This window comes from Heptranchias perlo, chromosome 14, assembly GCF_035084215.1.
Source record: "Heptranchias perlo isolate sHepPer1 chromosome 14, sHepPer1.hap1, whole genome shotgun sequence".
Classification (NCBI taxonomy): domain Eukaryota; kingdom Metazoa; phylum Chordata; class Chondrichthyes; order Hexanchiformes; family Hexanchidae; genus Heptranchias; species Heptranchias perlo.
Genome location: NC_090338.1, coordinates 42,454,652 through 42,481,976, shown reverse-complemented (window position 1 = coordinate 42,481,976; position 27,325 = coordinate 42,454,652). Strand labels below are relative to the sequence as shown.

Here is a 27,325-nt window from a genome sequence, read left to right as displayed (position 1 = left end):
GACCCCTAGTTCTAGACTCTCCAGCCAAGAGAAACAACCTCTCAGCATCTACCCTTCAAGCCCTCCAATAATTTTATACGTTTCAATGAGATCACCTCTCATTTTTCTAAACTCCAGAGAATATAGCAAAAGCAAAATACTGTGGATGCTGGAAATCTGAAATAAAAACAGACAATGCTAGAGAAGCTCAGCAAGTCAGGCAGCATCTGTGGAGAAAGAAACAGAGTTAACGTTTCAGATCGAAGACCTTTCGTCAGAAAATTGTTCTGATGAAAGGTCTTCGACCTGAAGCGTTAACTCTGTTTCTTTCTCCGCAGATGCTGCCTGACTTGCGGAGCTTCTCCAGCATTGTCTGTTTTTATTCCAGAGAATATAGGCCCATTTTACTCAATGTAGCAATAGGAAAATAAATGCCAAATTCAAAGTAAACAAAAAGCAAAAAAGAACGAAGATGCTGGAAATCTGAAACAATTCCCTGCAGTTTCCTGCTTCTGGGGGTAGATTAACATTCTTGCCTATTACCTGATTAATTTGAGAGATGTGAACTGCCTGGTGTTGAGCTAATTTAGGGTAAATTAAGATTACAGATTTCAAATACTTTTGTAATGGGTTGAGTTGATCATTTGTACAGAAGGATGAAATGCTGTAATGCCGTTTTGCAGACCCAACTATAATAGTCCCTCTTGTAAAGAGAGACACTGAGAAAACTGAACCAACTACTGCTAACTTTTTTTTGACTTAATAAACAATGTGGGAAGGGGAAGATTTGGGATATTAGTCCCAGCAACAGTGAGAAGGTATTTTCTGATCTCGGGTAGTTAATGAGTCAGTATTAAACTACAGGCCTATCGTAGGGCTGAATCATTATATACCATTGTACAGCACTGCATTGTCGATCAATTTCACAAATGTGCTATCCTGGCATAGAACTTCGCTCACCAAGTACATATATCAGAAAATTGTGGGGAACATCCCCACAGTTTCCCAACATACGCTCCCGGCGAGCAATGCTCTGTGCTGGGGGTGAAATTTCATTAAATTAGCCCTTGCATTTCACTAAAGCCCCAACAAAAATGGGGCATACACTGCACTCCCACCGGCAGATATTTTAAACTCTCAGGTTTCGAGAGTCATGTGATGCTCTCACAGCAGACAGGGAGTGCCTCATATATAGTCAAAAGTCAAGGTCTGATGACATAACTAGAATGGTAGGAGGATGGGAACCTGAGCAGGGAGAGAGAGGAGGGGGAAACAAGGATAGAAACAAAAGACAGAAAGGGAAAGAAAGTGGAAGGTAGAGAAAACAAGGGCAAAAAACAAATAGGGCCATAGTGCAAAATAATACTAAGATGAATAGCAATCTTAAAAAGACAAGTCTAAAGGCATTGTGTCTTAATGCATGGAGCATTCGCAATAAGGTAGATGAATTAACAGCGCAGATAGATATTAACGGATATGATATAGTTGCAATTACGGAGATATGGCTGCAGGGTGACCAAAGATGGGAAGTGAACATCCAGGGGTATTCAATATTTAGGAAGGACAGGCAAAAAGGGAAAAGAGGTGGGGTAGCATTGTTAGTAAAGGAGGAAATCAGTGCAATACTGAGGAAGGATATTGGCTCGGAAAATCAGGATGTGGAATCTGTATGGGTGGAGCTAAGAAACACCAAGGGGCATAAAATGTTGTTGGGGGTTGTCTATAGGCCCCCAAACAGTAGTGGAGATGTAGGGGAGGACATTAAACAGGAAATTAGAGACGTATGGAAGAAGGGTACAACTATAATCATGGGTGACTTTTATTTACATATAGATTGATCAAACCAAATTAGTAATAATACTGTGGGGGAGGAATTCCTGGAGTGTGTACGTGATGGATTTCTAGACCAATATGTTGAGGAACCAACTAGAGAACAGGCGATCCTAGACTGGGTATTGTGCAATGAGAAAGGATTAATTAACAATCTTGTTGTGCGGGGTCCCTTAGGGAAGAGCGACCATAACATGATAGAATTCCTCATTAAGATGGAGAGTGAAGTAGTTGAATCCAAAACTAGGGTCCTGAATCTAAATAAAGGAAATTACGAAAGTATGAGGTGTGAGTTGGCTATGATAGATTGGGGAACTTTACTAAAAGGGATGACGGTGGATAGGCAATGGCTAATATTTAAAGAACGTGTGCAGGAATTACAACAATTATTCATTCCTGTCTGGTGCAAAAATAAAACAGAAAAGGTGGCTCAACCGTGGCTTACAAAAGAAATTAGGGATAGTATTAGATCCAAAGAGGAGACATATAAAATTGCCAGAAAAAGCAGCAAGCCTGAGGATTGGGAGCAGTTTAGAATTCAGCAAAGGAGAACAAAGAGATTGATTAAGAGGGGAAAAATAGAGTATGAGAGTAAACTAGCAGGGAACATAAAAACTGACTGTAAAAGCTTCCATAAATATGTCAAGTGATAAAGATTAGTGAAGACAAATGTAGGTCCCTACCGCAGGGATCAGTGCTAGGGCCCCAGCTATTCACAACAGCTATCAATGATTTGGATGAGGGAACTGAATGTAACATCGCTAAATGGGGGAAATTATAATGGGGAACAAAGAAATGGCAGAACAATTAAACACATACTTTGGTTCTGTCTTCACAAAGGAGGACACAAATAACTTCCTGGAAATGTTAGGGAACCAAGGGTCCAGTGAGAGGGTGGAACTGAAGGAAATCAGTATTAGTAAAAAAAGAAGTGCTAGGGAAATTAATGGGGCTAAAGGATGATAAATCCCCAGAGCCTGATAATCTACATCCCAGAGTACTAAAGGAAGTGGCCCTGGAAATAGTGGATGCATTGGTGGTCATCTTCCAAAATTCTATAGACTCTGGAACAGTTCCTACAGATTGGAGGGTGGCAAATGTAACCCCACTATTTAAAAAAGGAGGGAGAGAAAAAACAGGGAATTACAGACCAGTTAGCCTAACACCAGTAGTGGGGAAAATGCTAGAGTCTATTATAAAGGATGTGATAACAGAACACTTGGAAGGCATTAACAGGATTGGACAAAGTCAGCATGGGTTTATGAAAGGGAAATCATGCTTAACAAATCTACTGGAGTTTTTTGAGGAGGTAACTAGCAGAATATATAGGGGAGAACCAGTGGATGTGTTGTACTTGAATTTTTAGAAGGCTTTTGATAAGGTCCCACACAAGAGGTTAGTGTGCAGAATTAAAGCACATGGGATTGGGGGGAATATACTGGCATGGATTGAGAATTGGTTGACAGACAGGAAACAGAGAGTAGGAATAAACGGGTCTTTTTCCGGGTGGCAGACAGTGACCAGTGGGGTACCGCAGGGATCAGTGCTAGGGCCCCAGCTATTCACAATAGCTATCAATGATTTGGATGAGGGAACTGAATGTAACATTTCCAAGTTTGCAGACGACACAAAGCTGGGGTGGAATGTGAGCTGCGAGGAGGGTGCAAAGAGGCTTCAATGTGATTTAAACAAGTTGGGTGAGTGGACAAGAACATGGCAGATGCAGTATAACGTGGATAAATGTGAGGTTATCCACTTTGGTTGTAAAAACAGAAAGATAGATTATCTGAATGGTGATAGATTGGGAAAAGAGGAGATGCAACAAGACCTGGGTGTCCTTGTACACCAGTCGCTGAAAGCAAGCATTCAGGTGCAGCAAGCAATTAGGAAGGCAAATGGTATGTTGGCATTCATTGCAAGCGGATTTGAGTATAGGAACAGGGATGTCTTACTGCGGTTGTACGGGGCCTTGGTGAGACCACGTCTGGAGTATTGTGTGCAGTTTTGGTCTCCTTTTCTGAGGAAAGATGTCCTTGCCATGGAGGGAGTGCAACAAAGGTTTACCAGACTGATTCCTGGGATGGCAGGACTGGCGTATGAGGAGAGATTGGGTTGACTAGGCCTATATTCACTTCAGTTTAGAAGAATGAGGTGATCTCATCGAAACATATAAAATTCTAACAGGACTAGACAGACTAGATGCAGTGAGGATGTTCCCGATTGCTGGGGAATCCATAACCAGGAGTCACAGTCTCAGGATATGGGGTATGCCATTTAGAACCGAGATGAGGAGAAATTTCTTCACTCAGAGGGTGGTGAACCTGTGGAATTCTCGACCAAAGAAGGCAGTGGAGGCCAAGTCATTAAATATATTCAAGAAAGAGTTAGATATATTTCTTAATGCTAAAGGGATCAAAGGATATGGGGAAAAAGCAGGAACAGGGTACTGAATTAGACGATCAGCCATGATCATTTTGAATGGCGGAGCAGACCCGAAGGGCCGAATGGCCTACTCTTGCTCCTATTTTCTATTATTCTATGACATAATTGAGACTCTGGCGCAAATTTAACTCAAACTCAGCATCAGTGAGCAGGCTTTCAGTGAGTAAGTGCTGCTTGATAGCACTGTTGACGACTCCTTCCATCACATTGTTGATGATTGGGAGTAGGCCAATAGGGTGGTAATTGGCCAGGTTAGATTACACAGAATGTACAACACAGAAACAGGCCAATAGGCCCAACTGGACCATGCTGGTGTTTATGCTCTACATGATTTTTCCTGCTTTTTGTGGACCAGACATACCTGGGCAATTTCCACATTGCAGGTAGATGCCAGTGTTGTAACTGTACTGGAACAGCTTATCTTGGGCATGGCGAGTACTGGAGTACAGGTCTTCAGTACTACATCCAGGATGATATTGGAGCCTGTAGTCTTTGCTGTTTCTAGTGCACTTAACTGTTTCTGGATGTCATGTGGAGTGAAATGGATTGGCTGAAGACTGGCATCTGTGATGCTGGAGATCTCAGATCTACTCGGTACTTCTGGCTGAAGGCGTTTGCAATGCTTCAGCCTTCTCTTTTGCGCTCGTGCTAGGCTCCGCTATCATTGAGGATGGGGATGTTCCTGGAGCCTGCTCCTCCTATTATTTGCTTAATTGTTCACCACCATTCATGGCTAGATGTGGTAGAGTTCCAGAGCTTTGACCTGATCTGTTGGTTGTGGGATTGCTGTGTTCTGTCCATAGCATGTCACTTTCACTTTTTAGCAAGCATGACACCCATTTCTATCTTTCTACCACCTTTTGTGATCCCTCCACTCCCTTTGTGCTGTCAGACTGCTTTTCTGACATTCAGAAGCTGTAACTTGCTTTAGCTAAACATTATGAAGACCAAATTCATCGAGATAGAAATTGGATATGGCCTATTTTCAGGCGCATAATCAACTGCATGTGGACAGTGTGCATCCAAACCGGGAAATCTGAGGCTCATCCTAAATTGGACCGCGGGACTCATTTAAATAATTATGCGAGCTACTGGCACCAGTCGCACCTCCAGATGCAGTGCCATTTTAAGGGAATCAATTTCAAGCCGCTTGCCTCACCGGCAGTGGCCTGGGGAAGGAGGGAAGAACAATAGGAAGGGGGCCAATTACGACTTGAGGAGTTCTGTGGAGCCAGAAGGACCATTTCTGCTCCTCCTGGCTCCACATCAAGCTCTGCTCAGTGACGTCCATTTTAAGAAATGGCTCCTAACTCAGCCCCCCACCATTTACATGAAAGGGTGGTGGAAGCAGATTCCGTAGGAACTTTCAAAAGGCAATTGGACATGTTGTTGAAGAGGACTAATTTGCAGGGTTATGAGGAAAAAGCTGGGAGTGGGACTAAATTGGACAGCTCTTTCAAAGAGCTGGTACAGGCACGTCAGCCTGAATGGCCTCCTTCTGTGCTCTATGATTCTATGATTCTAATTATAGAGTGGTCCTTGCCACATAGCACAGGAGAAATATCTCAGTAAAACTCAAAAATGTTGCTGAAACTTCAACTCCTTAGGTGTGTTTTAGCCATTTGTTACATTCTGAGTCATCAATTGTACTCTGTTTAATAAATTATAGGCTCAACCTTCCTGTCTTCACTGTTTTTAATTAAAGAGTAGATGTGAGTTAAATAGTGTTGTGATGTTGATGGAAAGCGCAGACTCATGTCAGTGGCAGTTTTATGTCCTCATGTGACTCTGCTCAAGTGATAGTAGGCACTACCCATTGTAAGCAATGATCCCATAGCAACTTCAAAAGAAGTAAACCCCTAGCACAAATGCCCTAGACTACCATTTTACACTACACACTAAGTTACATCTTAGTTGATCTGCATACCGCATGAGTATTCTGAAACAAATATGAGCCAGTTACCAGTTATACACATATGCTGAACAGATGTAGTGTTGGCATGGGGGGATATAATGCAAATTTTCATTCAAGGTCCATAGGTTTTGATAGGCTACATTTGGTATGCTAAAAATCAGATTTTAGATACAATTTTAACTCTCTAGTATTTTATTAATCCAGTAATCAGAATGCAATGGGCTATTCATTTTATGTTAGCATTCTTTCTTTTTATTCACTGAATCCTGGTTTCACCATGTGAATTAATTTTCTACACTTTAAGGGTCTTTTAAATGCACAATGTAATGCTTTATGGAGCAGCAGTGAATGGATGCCATTTTATTGTGCAGTTATGAAACAAACGCAGGAATTTTCCTCTCTGCTGATCAGCATTAAACATTTATGTTGACCAAATTATATTTTTCATCTACTTTAATGGAGGATCTAGTTTCAAAATAAGAACATAAGAAAGTAAGGAATGAAAGAAACCATTGGAACCATGATGTACAATTTACCTTATTGTGGATTGTACCCCATCCATTTAATCCCTGCAGGGAAAGATCTTCATAGTGCTCTCTGATCCCCTGAGGTACTCATACAAAACTCTATTGTCTTCACCCATTCCTGCATTTTTGCTGTTCAGTTTTGGTTTGCTGCCCTCAACACACACTTTCCCCATTTACCTAGAACTCTAAATCCTGGACTGAGACATTTTGGGTATATTCTCCTCTTTTGGAAAGTTTGTAATATTATTTTTACTTTTGTAGATTTTAATATCTGCCAATTAAAATGGCTGCTATTTGAGATTTTCCTGTGAGCAATTTTATTGCAGTCAATTGTGATAGTGTGAACCACATAAAACTCACCATTATTGCTACACTTGTAATAATGTGGCTTTCTCACTGTGCAAGCAGCTAATTGTAACATAACAAAAAATAATTATGAAAATGTCTTCAATACGGATGTGGAGTGTGCAAATCTTAGCTGAAATAGACCAACAATATTACAAATCCCTAACCCAACCCAAACAGACTGTCCACCTGACCTCACCTGACTCCCACTGACAGCCCCAACTGGACCCAGTTCACAATTACAGTTCACACACACTCAAATGAATGAACTTACAGCTAATCCATATATGAAAAGGATTAACATATGTATGAGATGAAATTCCAAGTGTCAGTGTTCGTAGGATATGAGTAAAATAAATAAAATAGTCACATACTGAAAAGAATGAACTTACAACTGACAAGCTGACAATTTCTCTGCACAAATGAGTTAATGACTTTGTTAAAAAGCATGCACAGCATTTTGAAGCGATACATATTAATTAGCCCGCTAAAAAGAGTGCACAGAGGAATTTCAATTCCCTTGAATTTCTTCTTAATATATGTTTTACTGATATCTATTTGTTTTATAAGTTTCTCAATCAAAATGACTGGATCAGGATCCTTCTGAACACCACTGTGAAGGAGATGTTTAACCCTGCAAATATTATGGACAAGTTTAATTACCTGAGCGCTGTTGGCTTCCAAGGGCGGCTGACAAAGATATTTGCTTGGTAGCCCTCTTCCTGGTGTGATGTGTAAAACACATCAAAGATTTATCACGTTGTACCTATGACACAATAATGTTGATATTCCAAATCTGGGAATTTTTATTGGTTGAAAATGCGCTTTAAAGACAATTTATAACCAATAAAAAGGATGTTCTTAAAATTTGCACTGATCTCTAGAAAGGGAACCAGAGAGCCAGGAGAGAAAATAAACAAAGCAAGTTAGCAGTTTAAAACTTAAGTGTTAGGGACCAGAAAGTTGTGGAAATATGGGATCAGTGAGATTAGCTAGAAAAAAAATAAAATTAAAGTTTATAAAAGGGATCAATAAAGAAAAGTAAAGTTAAAGTAAAAAAGGAATTATAGACAATGAGAGAAGGGGCATATGGGGACAACATAGCAAACAGAAGTAAATGATTTTTGATAAAGTTGTGTTTCAAGTGTATATTTTACTTCTGCATGGTTAAAATTAGCATTCTCCTGATTAATATTTAGCAACCTCTGTTGGAAAGTGAATATGTGTGGATGTCAAGTGAGAACAAGATTTAGTACCTGCTATTATGTCCTCCACAGTCAAACGGCACACCAACACCTACTGTATCGGCTCCCATATTAAAAATAGCCATCTGGATAAGGTACTGGAGGGCTGTCAACACCTCTGGAACTATAAGCCAGCAACAGTCAATACTTTTATGAAAGGAGGAGGTAAAAGGGAAGAAAATTTAAATCAAAAAATGAACAACGTTCCTTAACCAGAAAAGGATTGTTGTTGGTGCTGAGATAGGACATGAGATAATTTTCTGAGCCCTTTATTTCTTATGATTTTTAAAATAAACCCTGAAATAAGAATGGACCAGTCAATTTAATGCCACGTTATTCACTGTCAATTCTTTCAACTAGCTTTTTAAATTTAAAAAAATTAAAATTAAAATACTCTAAAATCTGATTCTTAGCACACCAAATAAGTCAGCCAATTCTTACAAACCTTTAACATAATTTGCATTGTATCTTCCACTGATTGGACTACATCTGTTTAACATATGTGTATAGCTAGTAACTGACTCAAATTCATTACATGGCAAATATAGCAATATATTAAGCATACAGATCAACTTAACTATTAGTGTAGTGTATAGTGGCATTCATGTTTGTTAAAGAAGCAATTTGTGTATCCATTTATTGCATTTGCATGGTTGGCAATGAGATTTTTTTACTAAATTTATTTGTCCTAACTATTTTTCTGTCTTTTTTTGTTCCCACAGGAGGTATTACATTTGGGGAAAGAAACTCCTTCTAATCCCTATTATTGCCAGCTTGATGGTCAGATGTCCCATGTATTTACTGAGACACTGGGCAAATACACACTGGTCGGTGAATCACTGAACATGGCTGCAGCAAAACGTCTGAGGCTAGTCCTGTTTGCACCAGGAACATGCACGTCATTGGAGTACAGCATACGGGTCTATTGTCTGGAAGATACTCAAAATGCACTGAAGGTAACCAATTAGCCTAAAACTTCAGACAAAACAATTGCTTTCAGAAGGCTGAATCATATTAATCATGTTACATCACTGTGTACAGTTCTGGTCACCCTATTATAGAAAGGATATTATTAAACTAGAAAGAGTGCAGAAAAGATTTACTAGGATGCTACCGGGACTTGATGGTTTGACTTATAGGGAGAGGTTAGACAGACTGGGACTTTTTTCCCTGGAGAGTAGGATGTTTAGGGGTGATCTTATAGAAGTCTATAAAATAATGAGGGGCATAGATAAGGTAGATAGTCAAAATCTTTTCCCAAAGGTAGGGGAGTCTATAATGAGGGGGCATAGATTTAAGGTGAGGGGGAGAGATACAAAAGGGTCCAGAGGGGCAATTTTTTCACTCAAAGGGTGGTGAGTGTCTGGAATGAGCTGCCAGAGGCAGTAGTGGAGGCAGGTACAATTTTGTCTTTTAAAAAGCATTTGGACAGTTACGTGGGTAAGATGGGTATAGAGGGATATGGGCCAAGTGCAGGCAATTGGGACTAGCTTAGTGGTATAAACTGGGCGACATGGACATGTTGGGCCGAAGGGCCTGTTTCCGTGTTGTAAACTTTTTTTTTTATATTCGTTCACGGGATGTGGGCGTCGCTGGCAAGGCCGGCATTTATTGCCCATCCCTAATTGCCCTCGAGAAGGTGGTGGTGAGCCGCCTTCTTGAACCGCTGCAGTCCGTGGAAAAAACTCAGATGTTGATTAGTTTAGCAGGAATATACAATGTTGTGAAGGGGATAGGTAGGTCGATGGTTGAGTACTAATGAGTGACCTGTCCAAATTTGCAACCTATTGTTTGGCCACAGCTAATTACTGCCATTCAAATATACTTTATTTTAAAAATATTTTGAAATTGATATTTTATCTAGCTTTAAACAACAGCATTCCTTTCACATTTGTGGGCTTTCAGTCATGTCTAAGGCAGCAATGTAAAAGGGCAGTTTAATTAATAATATCTGTAATCATTCCATTCAATGTTATTTAACTCTTTTTACCATATTTTGAATGGGTCAGCACGATTTCTTGATCAAGACATTGGCAGAATCTCTGAGACCAATGCTAAACAAATTATATTACTGATAAGATAAGCATTACTTTTGGGGACATAATCTTCTGATATTTCAAAAACTGATTTTAATGATCCAACTTATCCTACTTGGAACAAAAATGCAGTGCCTAATGACATATTTTGGCATTTGTCTGACCATTTTCTCACAGAAAAGAATTTGGAAAAGGAGTTATTTTTAATGTTGGGGTTTTAAAGTAACGGATATTCTCAGAAGTTTTAAAAAAGATACCCAGACTAAAAAACATGATAATAAAAGTTATTTTCCACAAAGATCATCAACAAAAAGCAATTCATTAGTTTTTCTTGGTAATCAGAAAACACCTCACACCCATTGTGATAGAAAGTCTTTGATTCTGGTGTGTTTGTGAGCAGAGGGAGATAAAACACCTGTGAGAGGCATGAAATCAGTCAGGCTTTCAAATAAAAGGAGGCTTTTACCAAGACTAAGAAGTTAGAAATGCTGATGGACAGTTAGAGTTGAAGTCAAATAAGATATCCCACTGATGTGCGGAAGGGTGTTTCTGGTCACACAGGGGAACTCAGGGTGGTCGAAAAACGGCTCTGTACCACACCTCAAGGATAAGATAGCTTTATGCGTCTTATCGTCTCAGGGAAAGACATGATGTATCACGTGGTATTCAACCCAATTGAGGGCAGAGTGAAACAATCATTCAGCCTGACCCATTTTTCTGGGTTGGGAGTCATTAGTTATGCATGACAGGTTTCCAGTGGGATCCCTGCCAACAAAGGGAGCCAGACACTGCCATGGAGAAATATGTGGTAGTACTGCTGCACCAGAAGAGAGGGAGAGGTGCCCATTACTGGACCTTCTCCCTCTAAAAGGGGCTTTAGCGGGCTCTTTTATTGCTGCCCCAGGGTCTGCCACCATCCCTTTCCTGGCAGTCCCTGGTCAGTGTCAGTACCGGCAGAAGGCAGGAAAATCAGGCAGGTTTCCATGTCCTGCCAGTCCACCATCATTTACATGCAGTGGGGCAGTCAAGGCAGCCACTTTTCCTGCTAGCACAGAAGAGCAAACATCCATGATGATGCTCAGGGGAGAAGATGCAGTGGTCGGCCTCTTCACCTGATTTTTTGTCACTATATCACATGATTTTGGGTAGTTTAGTGAAGGAAAATGCAGCCCCTAATGTTAAGATGGTCTATTTGTTTGGGGATGTCAGAAAGTAGCTTCTTGGAACCTTTACCTGGAGTGCAATAGCTGGTTTGATTAGCAGACCTACTGGCCAATGCTAGAACTCAGAAAACTAACGAGGATCCGAGATCAAGCTTCTGACTTACATAGAATTATATCGAATGTACAGCACAGAAACAGGCCACTCAGTCCAACAGGTCCGTGCTGTTGTTTATGCTCCACACGAGCCTCCTCCCTTCCTACTTCATCTAACCCTATCAGCATATCCTTCTGTTCCTTTCTCCCTCATGTGTTTATCTAGCTACCCTTTAAATACATCTATGCGAGTCGCCTCAACTACTCCTTGTGGTAGCAAGTTCCATATTCCAAACACTCTCTGGGTAAAGAAGCTTCTCCTGAATTCCCTATTGGATTTATTTGTGATTATCTTAAATTTATGGCCCCTTGTTCTGGTCTCCCCTGCAAGTGGAAATATTTTTTCTACGTCTACCCTATGAAACCCTTTCATAATCTTAAAGACCTCTATCAGGTCACCCCTCAGTCTTCTCTTTTCTGGAGAAAAGGGCCCCAGCATGCCCAATCTTTCCTGATAGGTAGAACTTCACAGTTCTGGTATCATCCTAGTAAATCTTTTTTGCACCTTTTCCAGTGCCTCTATATCCTTTCTATAATATGGAGACCAGAATTGTACACAGTACTCCAAGTGTGGTCCAAACAAAGTTCCATACGAGTTTAATGTAACTTCTCTGCTTTTCAATTCTGTCCCTCTAGAAATGAACCCCAGTGCTTGGTTTGCTTTTTTTTAATGGCCTTATTAACCTGCTTTTAGTGAATTGTGTATCTGTACCCCCAGATCCCAGATCCCTCTGTTCCTTTACCCCATTTAGAATCTTGTTATCCAAGCAGTATGTGGCCCACTTATTCTTCCTACCAAAATGTAATACCTCACACTTATCTATATTGAAATTCATTTGCCAATTGAACGCTCTTTCTGCAAGCTTATTAATGTCTTCCTGTATTTTGTCGCAGTCCTCCACGGTATTGACTATACCCCCCAATTTGGTGTCGTCCACAAATGTTGAAATTGTACTTCCGATTCCTGAGTCCAAATTGTTCATGTAAATGGTGAACAACGGTGGTCCCAGCACCAATCCTTATAGAACACCACTTCCCAACTTTTGTCAGTCTGAGTAACTACCTTTAGCCCCTACTCTCTGTTTTCTGCTTTGTAGCCAGCTTGCTATACATTCTGCGACTTGTCCCCGACTCCACATGCTCTGACCTTAGTCATGAGTCTACAATGCGGTATCTTATCGAAGGCCTTTTGAAAATCCAAATATATTACATCAACTGCATTACCCTTGTCTGCCCTTTCTGTTACTTCTTCAAAGAATTCAATAAGGTTGGTCAAGCATGACCTTCCCTTTTGGAATTCGTGCTGACTATTCTTTATTATATTTTCAGTTTCTAGATGTTTTTCTATTACTATTTGAGTAAAGATTCCATTATCTTTCCTACCACCGACATTAAGCTAATTGGTCTATAGTTCCCTGGACTAGTTCTATCTCTCTTTTTAAATATAGGAATCACAGGTAGCTTCTGAATTCTTGTCCAGATAGGCAGCAAAGGAACATAGTACAAATGAACGCATGGGCCTGGATTTTCCTGGACAAATCCAAATTATTTCAAGGTAAATTAGGCAGGAAGGCCTTCCACCAATAATAACCTGCCCTCAAAAATAGCTGCTACAACTTTTCTTCACTGACCCCACCATAACCCAGATCTGCCCAACCTGAGCTACTCCAGGCCACATGCAAGATTGCAGTATCCAGTTCATATAATAAGGGTTTCATTGTTAAGGCACCCTCTATGTCATGCCATTGTACAACTAGATGTACACTCCTGATCTTTGTCATTAGAAGGTTGAGCAGTGATCTAATTGTGGTCTTTAAAATGATAAATGAATTTGATAGGCTAGGTACAGAGAAACTATTTCCTCTGGCAGGGGAATCGAGAACAAGAAGGCATAATCTTAAAATTACAGCTAGGCCTTTTAGGAGTGAAATCAGGAAGCACTTTTTCACGCAAAGGGGTAGTGGAGATCTGTAAATTGCTCCCCCAAAAGTCTATGGATGCTGGGTCAATTGAAATTTTTAAGACTGAAATTGATAAGAGTTTTGTTAGGTAAAAGTATCAAGGGATTATGGAGCACAGTCCTTGTGGAGACGAAGTTCCATCTTCACACTGAGGACACCATCCAACGTGTTGTGTGGCACTACCACCGTGCTAAATGGGATAAATTCAGAACAGATCTAGCAGCTCAAAACTGGGCATCCATAAGGCGCTGTCAAGCGGCACTTACTCACCAATAACCTGCTCACCGATGCTCAGTTTGGGTTCTGCCAGGACCACTCGGCTCCAGACCTCATTGTAATCTAGCACAATCTGTAACCTCATGGCCCAGCATATTCCTCATTCTACCATTACCAACAAGCCAGGGGATCAACCCTGATTCAATGAGGAGTGTAGAACAGCATGCCAGGAGCAGCACCAGATGGACCGAAAAATAAGGTCCCAACCTGGTGAAGCTAAAACACAGGACTACATGCATGCTAAATAGCAGAAGCAACATGCTATAGACAGAGCTAAACGATACCGCAACCAACAGATCAGATCAAGGCTCTGCAGTTCTGCCACATCCAGTCATGAATGGTGGTGGACAATTAAACAACCAGCAGGAGGAGGAGGCTCCATGAACATCCCCATCCTCAATGATGGCAGAGTCCAGCACATGAGTGCAAAAGAAAAGGCTGAAGCATTTGCAACCATCTTCAGCCAGAAGCGCCGAGTGGATGACCCATCTCGGCCTCCTCCCGATATCCCCACCATCACAGAAGCCAGTCGTTAACCAATTCGATTCACTCCACGTGATATCAAGAAACGGCTGAGTGCACTGGATACAGCAAAGGCCTATGGGCCCCAACAACATCCCGGATGTAGTGCGAAAGACTTGTGCTCCAGAACGAGCTGCACCTCTAGCCAAGGTGTTCCAGTACAGCTACAACACTGGCATCTACCCGACAATTTGGAAACCTGCCCATGTCCTGTCCACAAAAAGCAGGACAAATCCAATCCGGCCAATTACTGTCCCATCAGTCTACTCTCAATCATCAGCAAAGTGATGGAAGACGTCGTCGACAGTGCTGTCAAGCGGCACTTACTCACCAATAACCTGCTCACCGATGCTCAGTTTGGGTTCTGCCAGGACCACTCGGCTCCAGACCTCATTACAGCCTTGGTCCGAACATGGACAAAAGAGCTGAATTCCAGAGGTGAGGTGAGAGTGACTGCCCTCGACATCAAGGCAGTATTTGACCAAATGTGGCATCAAGGAGCCCTAGTAAAATTGAAGTCAATGGGAATCAGGGGGAAAACTCACCAGTGGCTGGAGTCATAAGTAGCACAAAGGAAGATGGTAGTGGTTGTTGGAGGCCAATCATCTCAGCCCTGCAGGAGTTCCTAAGGGCAGTGTCCTAGACCCAATCATCTTCAGCTGCTTCTTCAATGACCTTCCCTCCATCATAAGGTCAGAAATGGAGAAGTTCGCTGATGATTGCACAGTGTTCAGTTCCATTCATAACCCCTCAGATAATGAAGCAGTCCATGCCCCCATGCAGCAAGACCTGGACAACATCCAGGGTTGGGCTGATAAGTGGCAAGTAACATTCGCGTGCCAGACAAATGCCAGGCAATGACCATAGAAACATAGACGTTTACAACATGGAAACAGGCCCTTCGGCCCAACATGTCCATGTCGCCCAGTTTATACCATTAAGCTAGTGCCAATTGCCTGCACTTGGCCCATATCCCTCTATACCCATCTTACCCATGTAACTGTCCAAATGCTTTTTAAATGACAAAATTGTACCCGCCTCCACTACTGCCTCTGGCAGCTCGTTCCAGACACTCCACCCTTTGAGTGAAAAAATTGCCCCTCTGGACCCTTTTGTATCTCTCCCCTCTCACCTTAAATCTATGCCCCCTCGTTATAGACTCCCCTACCTTTGGGAAAAGATTTTGACTATCTACCTTATCTATGCCCCTCATTATTTTATAGACTTCTATAAGATCACCCCTCAACCTCCTACTCTCCAGGGAAAAAAGTCTCAGTCTATCCAACCTCTCCCTATAAGTCAAACCATCAAGTCCCGGTAGCATCCTAGTAAATCTTTTCTGCACTCTTTCTAGTTTAATAATATCCTTTCTATAATAGGGTGACCAGAACTGTACACAGTATTCCAAGTGTGGCCTGACTAATGTCTTGTACAACTTCAACAAGACATCCCAACTCCTGTATTCAATGTTCTGACCAATGAAACCAAGCATGCTGAATGCCTTCTTCACCACCCTATCCACCTGTGACTCCACTTTCAAGGAGCTATGAACTTGTACTCCTAGATCTCTTTGTTCTATAACTCTCCCCAACGCCCTACCATTAACGGAGTAGGTCCTGGCCCGATTCGATCTACAAAAATGTATCACCTCACATTTATCTAAATTAAACTCCATCTGCCATTCATCGGCCCACTGGCCCAATTTATCAAGATCCCATTGCAATCCTAGATAACCTTCTTCACTGTCCACAATGCCACCAATCTTGGTGTCATCTGCAAACTTACTAACCATGCCTCCTAAATTCTCATCCAAATCATTAATATAAATAACAAATAACAGCGGACCCAGCACCGATCCCTGAGGCACACCGCTGGTCACAGGCCTCCAATTTGAAAAACAAACCTCTACAACCACCCTCTGTCTTCTGTCGTCAATCCAATTTTGTATCCAATTGGCTACCTCACCTTGGATCCCGTGAGATTTAACCTTATGTAACAGCCTACCATGCGGTACCTTGTCAAAGGCTTTGTTAAAGTCCATGTAGACCACGTCTACTGCACAGCCCTCATCTATCTTCTTGGTTACCCCTTCAAAAAACTCAATCAAATTTGTGAGACATGATTTTCCTCTCACAAAACCATGCTGACTGTAACTAATCAGTCCCTGCCTCTCCAAATGCCCGTCGATCCTGTCTCTCAGAATACCCTCTAACAACTTACCCACTACAGATGTCAGGCTCACCGGTCTGTCGTTCCCAGGCTTTTCCCTGCCGCCCTTCTTAAACAAAGGCACAACATTTGCTACCCTCCAATCTTCAGGCACCTCACCTGTAGCTGTCGATGATTCAAATATCTCTGCTAGGGGACCCGCAATTTCCTCCCTAACCTCCCATAAAGTCCTGTGATACATTTCATCAGGTCCCGGAGATTTATCTACCTTGATGCGCGTTAAGACTTCCAGCACCTCCCTCTCTGTAATATGTACACTCCTCAAGACATCACTATTTATTTCCCCAAGTTCCCTAACATCCATGCCTTTCTCAACCGTAAATACCGATGCGAAATATTCATTTAGGATCTCACCCATCTCTTGTGGTTCTGCACATAGATGACCTTGTTGATCCTTAAGAGGCCCTACTCTCTCCCTAGTTACTCTTTTGCCCTTTATGTATTTGTAGAAGCTCTTTGGATTCACCTTTGCCTTATCTGCCAAAGCAATCTCATGTCCCCGTTTTGCCCTTCTGATTTCTCTCTTAACTCTACTCCGGCAATCACTATACTCTTCAAGGGATCCACTTGATCCCAGCTGCCTATGCATGTCATATGCCTCCTTCTTCTTTCTGACTAGGGCCTCAATCTCCCGAGTCATCCAAGGTTCCCTACTTCTACCAGCCTGGCCCTTCACTTTATAAGGAATGTGCTTACCCTGAACCCTGGTTAACACACTTTTGAAAGCCTCCCACTTACCAGACGTCCCTTTGCCTGCCAACAGACTCTCCCAATCAACTTCTGAAAGTTCCTGTCTAATAACATCAAAATTGGCCTTTCCCCAATTTAGAATTTTAACTTTTGGGCCAGACCTATCATTCTCCATAGCTATCTTAAAACTAATGGAATTATGATCACTGGTCCCAAAGTGATCCCTCACTAACACTTCTGTCACCTGCCCTTCCTTATTTCCCAAGAGGAGGTCAAGTTTTGCCCCCTCTATAGTCGGGCCATCCACATACTGAATGAGAAGTTCCTCCTGAATACACTCAACTAATTTCTCTCCATCCAAGCCCCTAATGCTATGGCTGTCCCAGTCAATGTTGGGAAAGTTAAAGTCCCCTACTGTTACCACCCTATTTTTCTTGCAGCTGTCTGTAATCTCCTTACATATTTGCTCCTCAATTTCCCGTTGACTATTTGGGGGTCTGTAGTACAATCCTATCAAAGTGATCTCTCCCTTCTTATTTTTCAGTTCTACCCATATAGACTCCGTGGGCGAACCCTCGGATATATCCTCTCTCACTACTGCCGTGATGTTCTCCCTAATCAAGAATGCAACTCCCCCTCCTCTCTTACCTCCTGCTCTATCTTTCCTATAGCATCTGTACCCTGGAACATTGAGCTGCCAGTCCTGCCCCTCCCTTAGCCATGTTTCAGTAATAGCTTTAACATCCCAGTCCCATGTACCCATCCATGCCCTGAGTTCATCTGCCTTGCCCATCAGACTTCTTGCATTGAAATAAATGCAGTTTAATCTAGACTTCCCTTGGTCTTTGCCCTGCTTTCTCAGACCATCTGTCCGGTCATGTTTTGTACACTCTCCCTTACTGCCTTTTGTTTCTGTCACCACTTTACTTCCCACTGACTTCCTGCATCGGTTCCCATCCCCCTGCCACTTTAGTTTAAACCCTCCCCAACAGCACTAGCAAACACTCCCCCTATGACATTGGTTCCAGTCCTGCCCAGATGCAGACTGTCCAATTTGTACTGGTCCCACCTCCCCCAGAACCGGTTCCAATGTCCCAGGAATTTGAATCCCTCCCTCTCAAGCCACGTATTCATCCCAGCTATCCTGTCATTCCTACTCTGACTAGCCCATGGCACTGGTAGCAATCCTGAGATTACTACCTTTGAGGTCCTACTTTTTAGTTTAACTCCTAACTCCCTAAATTCAGCTTGTAGGACCTCATCCCGTTTTTTACCTATATCGTTGGTACCTATATGCACCACGACAACTGGCTGTTCACCCTCCCCCTCCAGAATGTCCTGCAGCCGCTCCGAGACATCCCTGACCCTTGCACCAGGGAGGCAACATACCATCCTGGAGTCTCGGTTGCGTCCGCAGAAACGCCTGTCTATTCCCCTTACAATCGAGTCCCCTATCACTATAGCTCTGCCACTCTTTTCCTGCCCTCCTGTGCAGCAGAGCCGGCCACGGTGCCATGAACCTGGCCGCTGCCACCTTCCCCTGGTGAGCCATCTCCCACAACAGTATCCAAAGCAGTATACCTGTTTGAGAGGGGGATGGCCACAGGAGACCCCTGCACTACCTGCCTGCACCTCTTACTCTGCCTGGTGGTCACCCATTCACTTCCTGCCTGTACTCCCTTTACCTGCGGTGTGACCAACTCGCTAAACGTGCTATCCACGAGTTTCTCTGCATCGCGGATGCTCCACAGTGAATCCACCTACAGCTCCAACTCCGAGATACGATCGGTCAGTAGCTGCAGGTGGACACACTTCCTGCACACATGGTCGGCAGGGACACTGGTAGTGTCCATGACTTCCCACATCTTGCAGGAGGGGCATATCACGGGTGCGAGGTCTGCTGCCATGACTTGCCTTAGCTTAGTTACCCCTTTTAAATTACGTTGAAATTAGAAAATGTTAACTATACTAGGGACCTAGGTTCACTAAAAAAAACACTACCTGCTATAAAAGCTGCTTAGTTTCCCAGCTCTTAGTTTAAACCAATGCCCTAATTTCAAGAAAAAAAACAGTAGTACTCACCAACCAATCACTTACCTGCTGTCCTGTGACGTCACTCCTTGGTTTTCTGTTGTTGTTTTTGATCCGTTCAGGTCCGCCGCCGCTCTGGTCTCGGGCCTCGGGCCGCTGCTCTTTTATCCCCTCTCTCGGTCTCTCTCCTCTGCTCCCGCTCAGGTCCGCCACCGCTCTGGTCTCGGGCCTCGGGCCGCTGCTCTTTTATCCCCTCTCTCGGTCTCTCTCCTCTGCTCCCGCTCAGGTCCACCGCCGCTCTGGTCTCGGGCCTCGGGCCGCTGCTCTTTTATCCCCGCTCTCGGTCTCTCTACTCTGCTCCCGATCAGGTCCGCCACCTCTCTGGTCTCGGGCCTCGGGCCGCCGCTCTTTTATCCCCGCTCTCGGTCTCTCTCCTCTGCTCCCGCTCAGGTCCGCCGCCGCTCTGGTCTCGGGCCTCGGGCCGCCGCTCTTTTATCCCCGCTCTCGGTCTCACTCCTCTGCTCCCGTTCAGGTCCGCCGCCGCTCTGGTCTCGGGCCTCGGTCCGCCGCTCTTTTATCCCCGCTCTCGGTCTCTCTCCTCTGCTCCCGCTCAGGTCCGCCGCCGCTCTGGTCTCGGGCCTCGGGCCGCCGCTCTTTTATCCCCGCTCTCGGTCTCTCTCCTCTGCACCCGTTCAGGTCCGCCGCCGCTCTGGTCTCGGGCCTCGGGCCGCCGCTCTTTTATCCCCGCTCTCGGTCTCTCTCCTCTGCTCCCGCTCAGGTCCGCCGCCGCTCTGGTCTCGGGCCTCGGGCCGCCGCTCTTTTATCCCCGCTCTCGGTCTCTCTCCTCTGCTCCCGTTCAGGTCCGCCGCCGCTCTGGTCTCGGGCCTCGGGCCGCCGCTCTTTTATCCCCGCTCTCGGTCTCTCTCCTCTGCTCCCGTTCAGGTCCGCCGCCGCTCTGGTCATCTCCAACAAGGGAGAGTCTAACCACCTCCCCTTGACATACAATCACTGAATCCCCCACCATCAACATCCTGGGGGTCACCATTGACCAGAAACTTAACTGGACCAGCCACATAAATACTGTGGCTACAAGAGCAGGTCTGAGGCTGGGTATTCTGCGGCGAGTGACTCACCTCCTGACCCCCCAAAGCCTTTCCACCATCTACAAGGCACAAGTCAGGAGTGTGATGGAATACTCTCCATGTGCCTGGATGAATGCAGCTCCAACAACACTAAAGAAGCTCGACACCATCTAGGACAAAGCAGCCTGCTTGATTGGCATCCCATCCACCACCCTAAACATTCACTCCCTTCACCACTGGCGCACTGTGGCTGCAGTGTGTACCATCTACAGGATGCACTGCAGCAACTCCTCAAGGCTTCGTTGACAGCACCTCCCAAACCCGTGACCTCTATCGCCTAGAAGGACAAGGGCAGCAGGTACATGGGAACAACACCACCTGCATGTTCCCCTCCAAGTCACACACCATCCCGACTTGGAAATATATCGCAGTTCCTTCATCGTCGCTGGGTCAAAATCCAGAAGCTCCCTACCTAACAGCACTGTGGGAGAACCATCACCACACGGATTGCAGCAGTTAAGATGACGGCTCACCACCACCTTCTCAAGAGCAATTAGGGATGGGCAATAAATGCTGGCCTTGTCAGCGGCGCCCACATCCCATGAACAAATTTTTTAAAAGGCAGCTGAATGGATATGAGGCGCAGATCAGCCATGATCTAACTGAATGGAGAAACAGGCTTAAGGGGCTGAAGGGCCAACTGCTGTTCCTATGATCATTAGGGATGCACGATGCATTTACATGAGAGACCGATGGAACTGAACCTGAAAAAATATCTGGCACAGACCCAAAATTTGTAGCAGATTGGAAGAGTCAAGTGGAGAAAATGTTGGTACCCAGATGTCTTTATCATACTTCTTAAATATGATGTAATTTGGCATTTGTTCAATGAGCTATTGGTACCTAATGTCAGAGCATTAGTATTGAACTTTGTTTTTATCCTGTTGACATGCGAGCTAATCTTCGATTCCTTCTGTGGTGTGCAATTGGACGTTCAACTGATCATCAGCCAAATTTGCTACATTTTGGCATTTGTAAACAAACCTGAAATAGAGCACCTTTGATTAGTAATTCAATCAATTCTTATTTCCAGTAAATGACTGTTGGCAGGTTACAGACTGGCATTAATTTTCTCTCACACACTATATGGAAGCACTTTGGCTGCACTTACCACTTCTTGAATTGGCTAATTTGAGATCAAAAACTTACTGTATGGCATATAGTGGGGGTGAAATCATATCCTGCAACTCTGTTTTGCAGAAAGGTAGTACAGTGACATACTATACCACTGGCCTATCTTGCTGGTTGATTATTTTAGACCCTGTTGTAGTACAGGAGAGTCACTGGCAACAGCAATAAACTTACAATTTCACATTGCTGTCTCTTAACTAATTAAGCTGCTCAGACACTTTTCCCTAAGTGATAATCACATGGGTTGTTTTCAATCTGCTGAAAGAGCAACATAGTCAAATATAATCAAGTCTGTAATAATGTATCATTGTGGGCTATTCACTTTTTCATTATATGACCATCCATCTACCCACCTCTACAGACAACAGTGTCATTAACCAAAAAAACCCTGTTCAAATAGCTATATATTACTTAGTGGAACAGCTTGAAATAATTGTCATTATTTATATCAATACTGTGCAATGATTATCTTATAACTGCTAATGACAGCATTCTTACAATCATGCATTTCAGGAGTAATCCTGTGTTTACTTGATTACAATTTTGAAAGCCTTTGTGAATTATCACAATGCCTCAAACACTGCTGAAACCATGTATCATTTATAATTGTATTACAAGTATGAGAATTAAAATAACATAAATTTTGAATAAATTAATATCATCAACTGTATAATATCCAAGCAGACTTACAATTCTTCAGAGTCCTTTGCACATAACGTTGGCAGTGTGTGCTTGTATAGCGCAGTGATAAAATGCTTAGAAGTTCTGTTGTCATAATTTCTTATTCCCTTATGAAGTCGTTTTTGAGGTGTAAAAAAGTAGGCCAATGGACTCATTGACAGCTCTGATACCCATCTTGCTGAAGGTGTGCAGTTAGTTGAGAGCAGATAGTGGTTAGCCAAATACTACTCAATCTAATATAGGTGGAAAATTCCCAAACATCAATCATCTAAGAACTTACAAAACTCATAGCAGAATGTGCAGAGTCTTGGGCCCAATTTTAACTACCTCCGCTGTGCAGAAACATAGCGTTAGCACTCCAAAAATCGCAGGGCTGCACTTACTGCCCCATTGCCCAAGCCAAAGAAGGAGATATTAGAATGGGTGACTAAAAGCTTGGTCAAAGAAGTAAGTTTTAAGGAGGGTCTTGAAGGAGGAGAGAGAAGTGGATAAACAGAGAGGCTTAGGAAGGGAATTCTAGAGCTTAGGGCTTAATAGGCTGAAGGCACGGCCATCAATGGTGGGGTGAAGGGAGTGGGGATTGTACAGAAGGCCAGAGTAGGAGGAATACAGAGTTCTTGGAAGGTTGTAGGGCTGGAGGAGGTTACAGAGATAGGGGGGAGGCGAGGCCATGGAGGGATTTGAAAATGAGGATGAGAATTTTAAATTTGAGGAGTTGGTGGACCGGGAGCCAATGTAGGTCAGTGAGCATTGGGGTGATGGGTGATCAAGACTTGGTGCGGGTTAGGATACAAGAAGCAGAGTTTTGGATGAGCTCTAGTTTATGGATGCTAGAAATTGGGAGGCCGGCCAGGAGAGCATTGGAGTAGCCGAGGAGAGAGGTAACAAAAGTATAGATGAAGGTTTAAGCAAGGCAAGGGCAGAGATGGGCAATGTTACAGAGGTGGAAGTAGGCGGTCTTGGTGATGGGGTGGATATGTGGCAGAAGCTCAGGTCTAGGCCAAATAGGACACAGTGGTTACGAACAGTCTGATTCTGTCTGAGACAGTGGCCAGGGAGGGGGATGAAATCAGTGGCGAGGGAACAGAGTTTGTGTTGGGGGCTGAAGACAATGACTTCAGACTTTGCAATGCTTAATTGGAGGAAATTTATGCTCATTCCATACTGGATGTCAGACAAGCAGTCTGACAACACAAAGGCAGTGGAGGGGTTGAGAGAGGTAGGGGTGAGGTCATCAGTGTACATGTGGAACCGAACATTATATCTTCAGATGATATTGCCGAAGGGCATCGTTTAGATGAAAAATAAAAGGGGGCGAAGCATAGATGCTTGGGGGACTCCAGAGGTAATGGTTCAGGGGCAGGTAGAGAAGCCTTTGGAGGAGATTCTCTGGCTTCAACTAGCTCGGTAAGAGTGGAACCAGGCAAGGGCAGTCCCACTCAACTGGACAGTGGAGGAGAGGCATTGGAGGAGGATGGTGTGGTCGACCGTTTCAAAGACTGCAGAGACATCGAGAAAGATGAGGGGGGTGTTGGCCAGGTGTCTGCAGAAAACTACGGAGCTTAATTCGAATTGCTAACAAAGACACTGACTTTTGAACTGAGGTGACCTGGAGTTCAGTCACTGGTCTGAACTGGCCAGAACCGGTTTGAATTCGTTCCGCTTCTTAGAGGGACAAAGGAGCTTTGATGAGACACCAGTCCTTATTTAGAAAAGGAGTAATGAGGTGATGCTACCTAGCCCCTTGGAACAGAGCCAATCAGGGGATGACATTGACCACTCCAGCAACTTTGAGCCAACCGGAGAAGACAGCATCATTCGAAAAGACAGACTTGGAGTTAAAACTGAAGCATTGCAGGCTTGGTGCCAGAATGAGTTTTGTTTGTGAGGGAGATTCCGGAGACGAACCATCGTGGAAGTAGGGACCCTACGTCAGGGACGTAGAGACTATGTCAGGGACGTAGAGACGACGTCGAGAGAGAGAAAGCGAATCGCCTGGCCAGCATTATCTCTCCTTTCCGGGTAATATAATATCCTTTCTATTCTGTGACCACTCAGGGAGTGTTAGTCAGAGAAACCTAGTGGGTGTGCGTTTAAATCCTAATACTCAGGGAGTGTTAGTCAGGGAAACCTAGTGGGTGTGCGTTTAAATCCTAGTTTGAGTATAAAACCGTATAACCTGCTGAAAACTGCATGCCTATATCTAACCAGACGTATAAGCGGTATGTACATGATCTAATAACGTTAATAAAGCGAATAGCTCTGTGTACTAAGCCAAAACCGTTAACCGGTGACTTCCGGTCAACAGGGGGATAGTGCAGCATGGTCACAATCACAGAGGATATCGTTTGTGACTTTGATTAGGGCCGTTTCAGTGCTGTGGCAAAAGTGGAAACCTGATTGGAAAGATTTAAACGTGGAGTTACGGGAAAGATGGGCACTGATTTGGAAGGGGATAACACATTCAAGGACTTTGGAGAGAAAGAAAGGTTGGAGATGGGGTGGTTGTTTGCAATAACAGAGGGGTCAAGAGGGGAAATTTAAGAAGGGGGTGAATACTGTAGGTTTGAAAGAGACAAGGACAGTCGCTGAGGAGAAGGAACCGTTTACAATATCAGCTGGTACGAGGGCAGGAAGGGAAGTTGGATTGTCAGTTTCATGTGAATGAGGTCGAGAGAGCAGGAGGTGGGTCTCATGGACAAGATGAGCCTGGATAGGGCATGAGCTGGGAAAGAACTGGAGAAAGATGTTGACTCAGGGCTACGGCAGGATGGGACCTTGGAGCAAGCTTGACTTAAGGAATTAGAACAAAAGAAACAGGAGCGGGAGTAGGCCATATGGCCCTGTAAGGGGTTTTTACTGTTCTCGGGCTTATTATAGGTCAGCCAGTTATGTTTTTCCTGAGCTGCCCTGCCCGCTATGCGGTTGCGAATCGCTTTCCCCTTCCTGATTCTGAGCTGAGGACTTATCGCGCGGTAACAAGGACAGACGAACAGACCAGTGGATTGGTACAAGGAAAACCAATGTTTATTAATAAGAAAACTAAAACTACAAGGTAAACAGTATTATACAGAAGATAAAAGAAATCGCTATGGATGCAATACAGTCTTACACTTAACGGGGTGGAAGAAACGGACACATCGAGGGAAAATTCTAAAATCACAATTTTAGCAATACCCCCTTTATCCCCCACCCTTACACCTAGCTAGGTTGTCTTGTGGCAGCCAGAAAATTAATGCTCACCGGTGAAACAGATGAAAAGGCCTGGCCCCTGTGCCCTGCTGCTGCCGTCGACATGTGGTTGCGAGGTTTACTGGATGGCCTTCCTTCTTAGTTGCTAGCAGGCAGACAGGACCGGGCCAAGAGGCGAAGAGAAGAGAGAGAGAGAGATACTGGGAAGCCCCAGTTATACCCTCCCGGTAATGGGTTAATTTCGCGCCTCATCAGTTTGCTCCATTGTCCAATTTGGGCTGAAAACGTAAGACAAAAGGGGTCCCGATCTCTGGCCCATTTACATAAATGGCCGGTTCCTGTACTGATCTGTTCCATAACTGTTTTCCATTGTTCCAAATGTTCCTTGATGGTTCACCTTTTGTCCTGGGATTTCTCCTGCTCGAATTTTGATGTGTAGGCCGGCAATGTTGATGGCTTGCCTCAGGGCTTGAATGCAACTGCATTGTTCAAAGAAACCTGTCTGAAACACGAAGCCTGCCAAGCTGTTAGAGAACGCTGCAGGCTTTTAGGCCATGTGTCTGACCGCAGCCATTTTGAAAGACCCTGGATTTTTAAAAATACAGTCACACCAGGGTTTCTTTAATAACTCCAATAAATCTTCGGGGTGGGGGGGAACATGTGAAATTTTGCGAATCCCTTCAGCCCCTCGAGCCTGCTCTGCCAATCAATGAGATCATGGCTGATCTTCTACCTCAACTCCACTTTCCCGCCCTATCCCCATAGCCCTTGATTCCCTTAGTGTCCAAAAATCTATCGATCTCAGGCTTGATGGGCAAGGGGAGGAATGCGGCAGAGGCAGTTGAATGGATGGCTCCAATCTTAGCGACAAAGAAGTCCATGACCTCTTCACAATTGTTATTGGAGTTGAGGGTGGAGGGGGCAGTTGAGATGGGTTTAAGGAGAAATTTGGTTGTGGAGGAAAGAAGCTTAGATTTGCTCTCCAGTAGTGAGCAGTTTGGCAGAGGAGAGCAGAGCCCAATAGCACTTAATGTGATCAAGCAAGATCTGGCAATGAATGGCTAAACCAGTTGTGCACCATATACATTCAAGTCTGTATCCCTTGGACTAGAGGGAAGCTCAAGGAGGGACTGCACAGTGCTCCCTGGCCACTCTATTCTGTTTAGAGGAAGAGGAGGAAAATGAGCAGCAGCAAGTTGGGGTGCTTTAGGGAGTTGCAGTTCTGATACTCTGTGTGAGGCAAGTTCATATAGTGTCCAAGCTGAGAGGGAGAAGCAGCAACTTGCGAGCGTGATGGGGAAGTGGTTAAGTGCAAGAAAGTGGCTCCAGTGTAAAATGTAAAAGCAGTTATCAGAAGAGTTAAATGTTGCTACCAGGTAAAAGCAGAAAGCTGTGTGTGCCTGTTGTGAGGACCGCAGCAGCAGGTGAGTCTGTGACTAGAATGAAAAGGGGAGATAAGAACATAGGATAGGAACAGGAGTGGGCCATTCAGCCCCTTGAGCCTGTTCCACCATTCAATGAGATCATGGCTGATCTGTGTCCGAAAGCCATCCACCCACCTTGGATCCATATCCCTTGGCTGGCAAAAATCTATCAATCTCAGATTTAAAATTATTAATTGTGTTAGCATCTATAGCTTTTTGTGGGAGAGAGTTCCACACTTCAACCACCCTTTGCATGAAAAAGTGTTTCCTAACTTCTCTTCTGAATGGCCTGGCTCTGATTTTAAGGTTATGTCTCCTTGTCCTAGACTCCCCCACCAGCGGTAAAAGTTTCTCTCTATCTACCCTATCAGTTCGTTTCAAAATCCTAAAAATCTCAATCAAATCATCCCTT

General features: G+C 44.0%; 1 protein-coding gene across 1 annotated transcript in view; it reads left to right on the top strand.

Moving 5' to 3' along the window:
- unc5a (unc-5 netrin receptor A) overlaps nucleotides 1–27,325 on the top strand; it is a gene marked incomplete at its 5' end in the record, with an annotated part of 199,186 nt that overhangs the window by 131,470 nt on the left and 40,391 nt on the right. Inside the window, one exon of the mRNA XM_067995836.1 lies at nucleotides 9,005–9,238. Coding sequence (XP_067851937.1) covers nucleotides 9,005–9,238 — 234 coding nt within the window. The remainder of the gene's footprint in view (nucleotides 1–9,004; nucleotides 9,239–27,325) is intronic.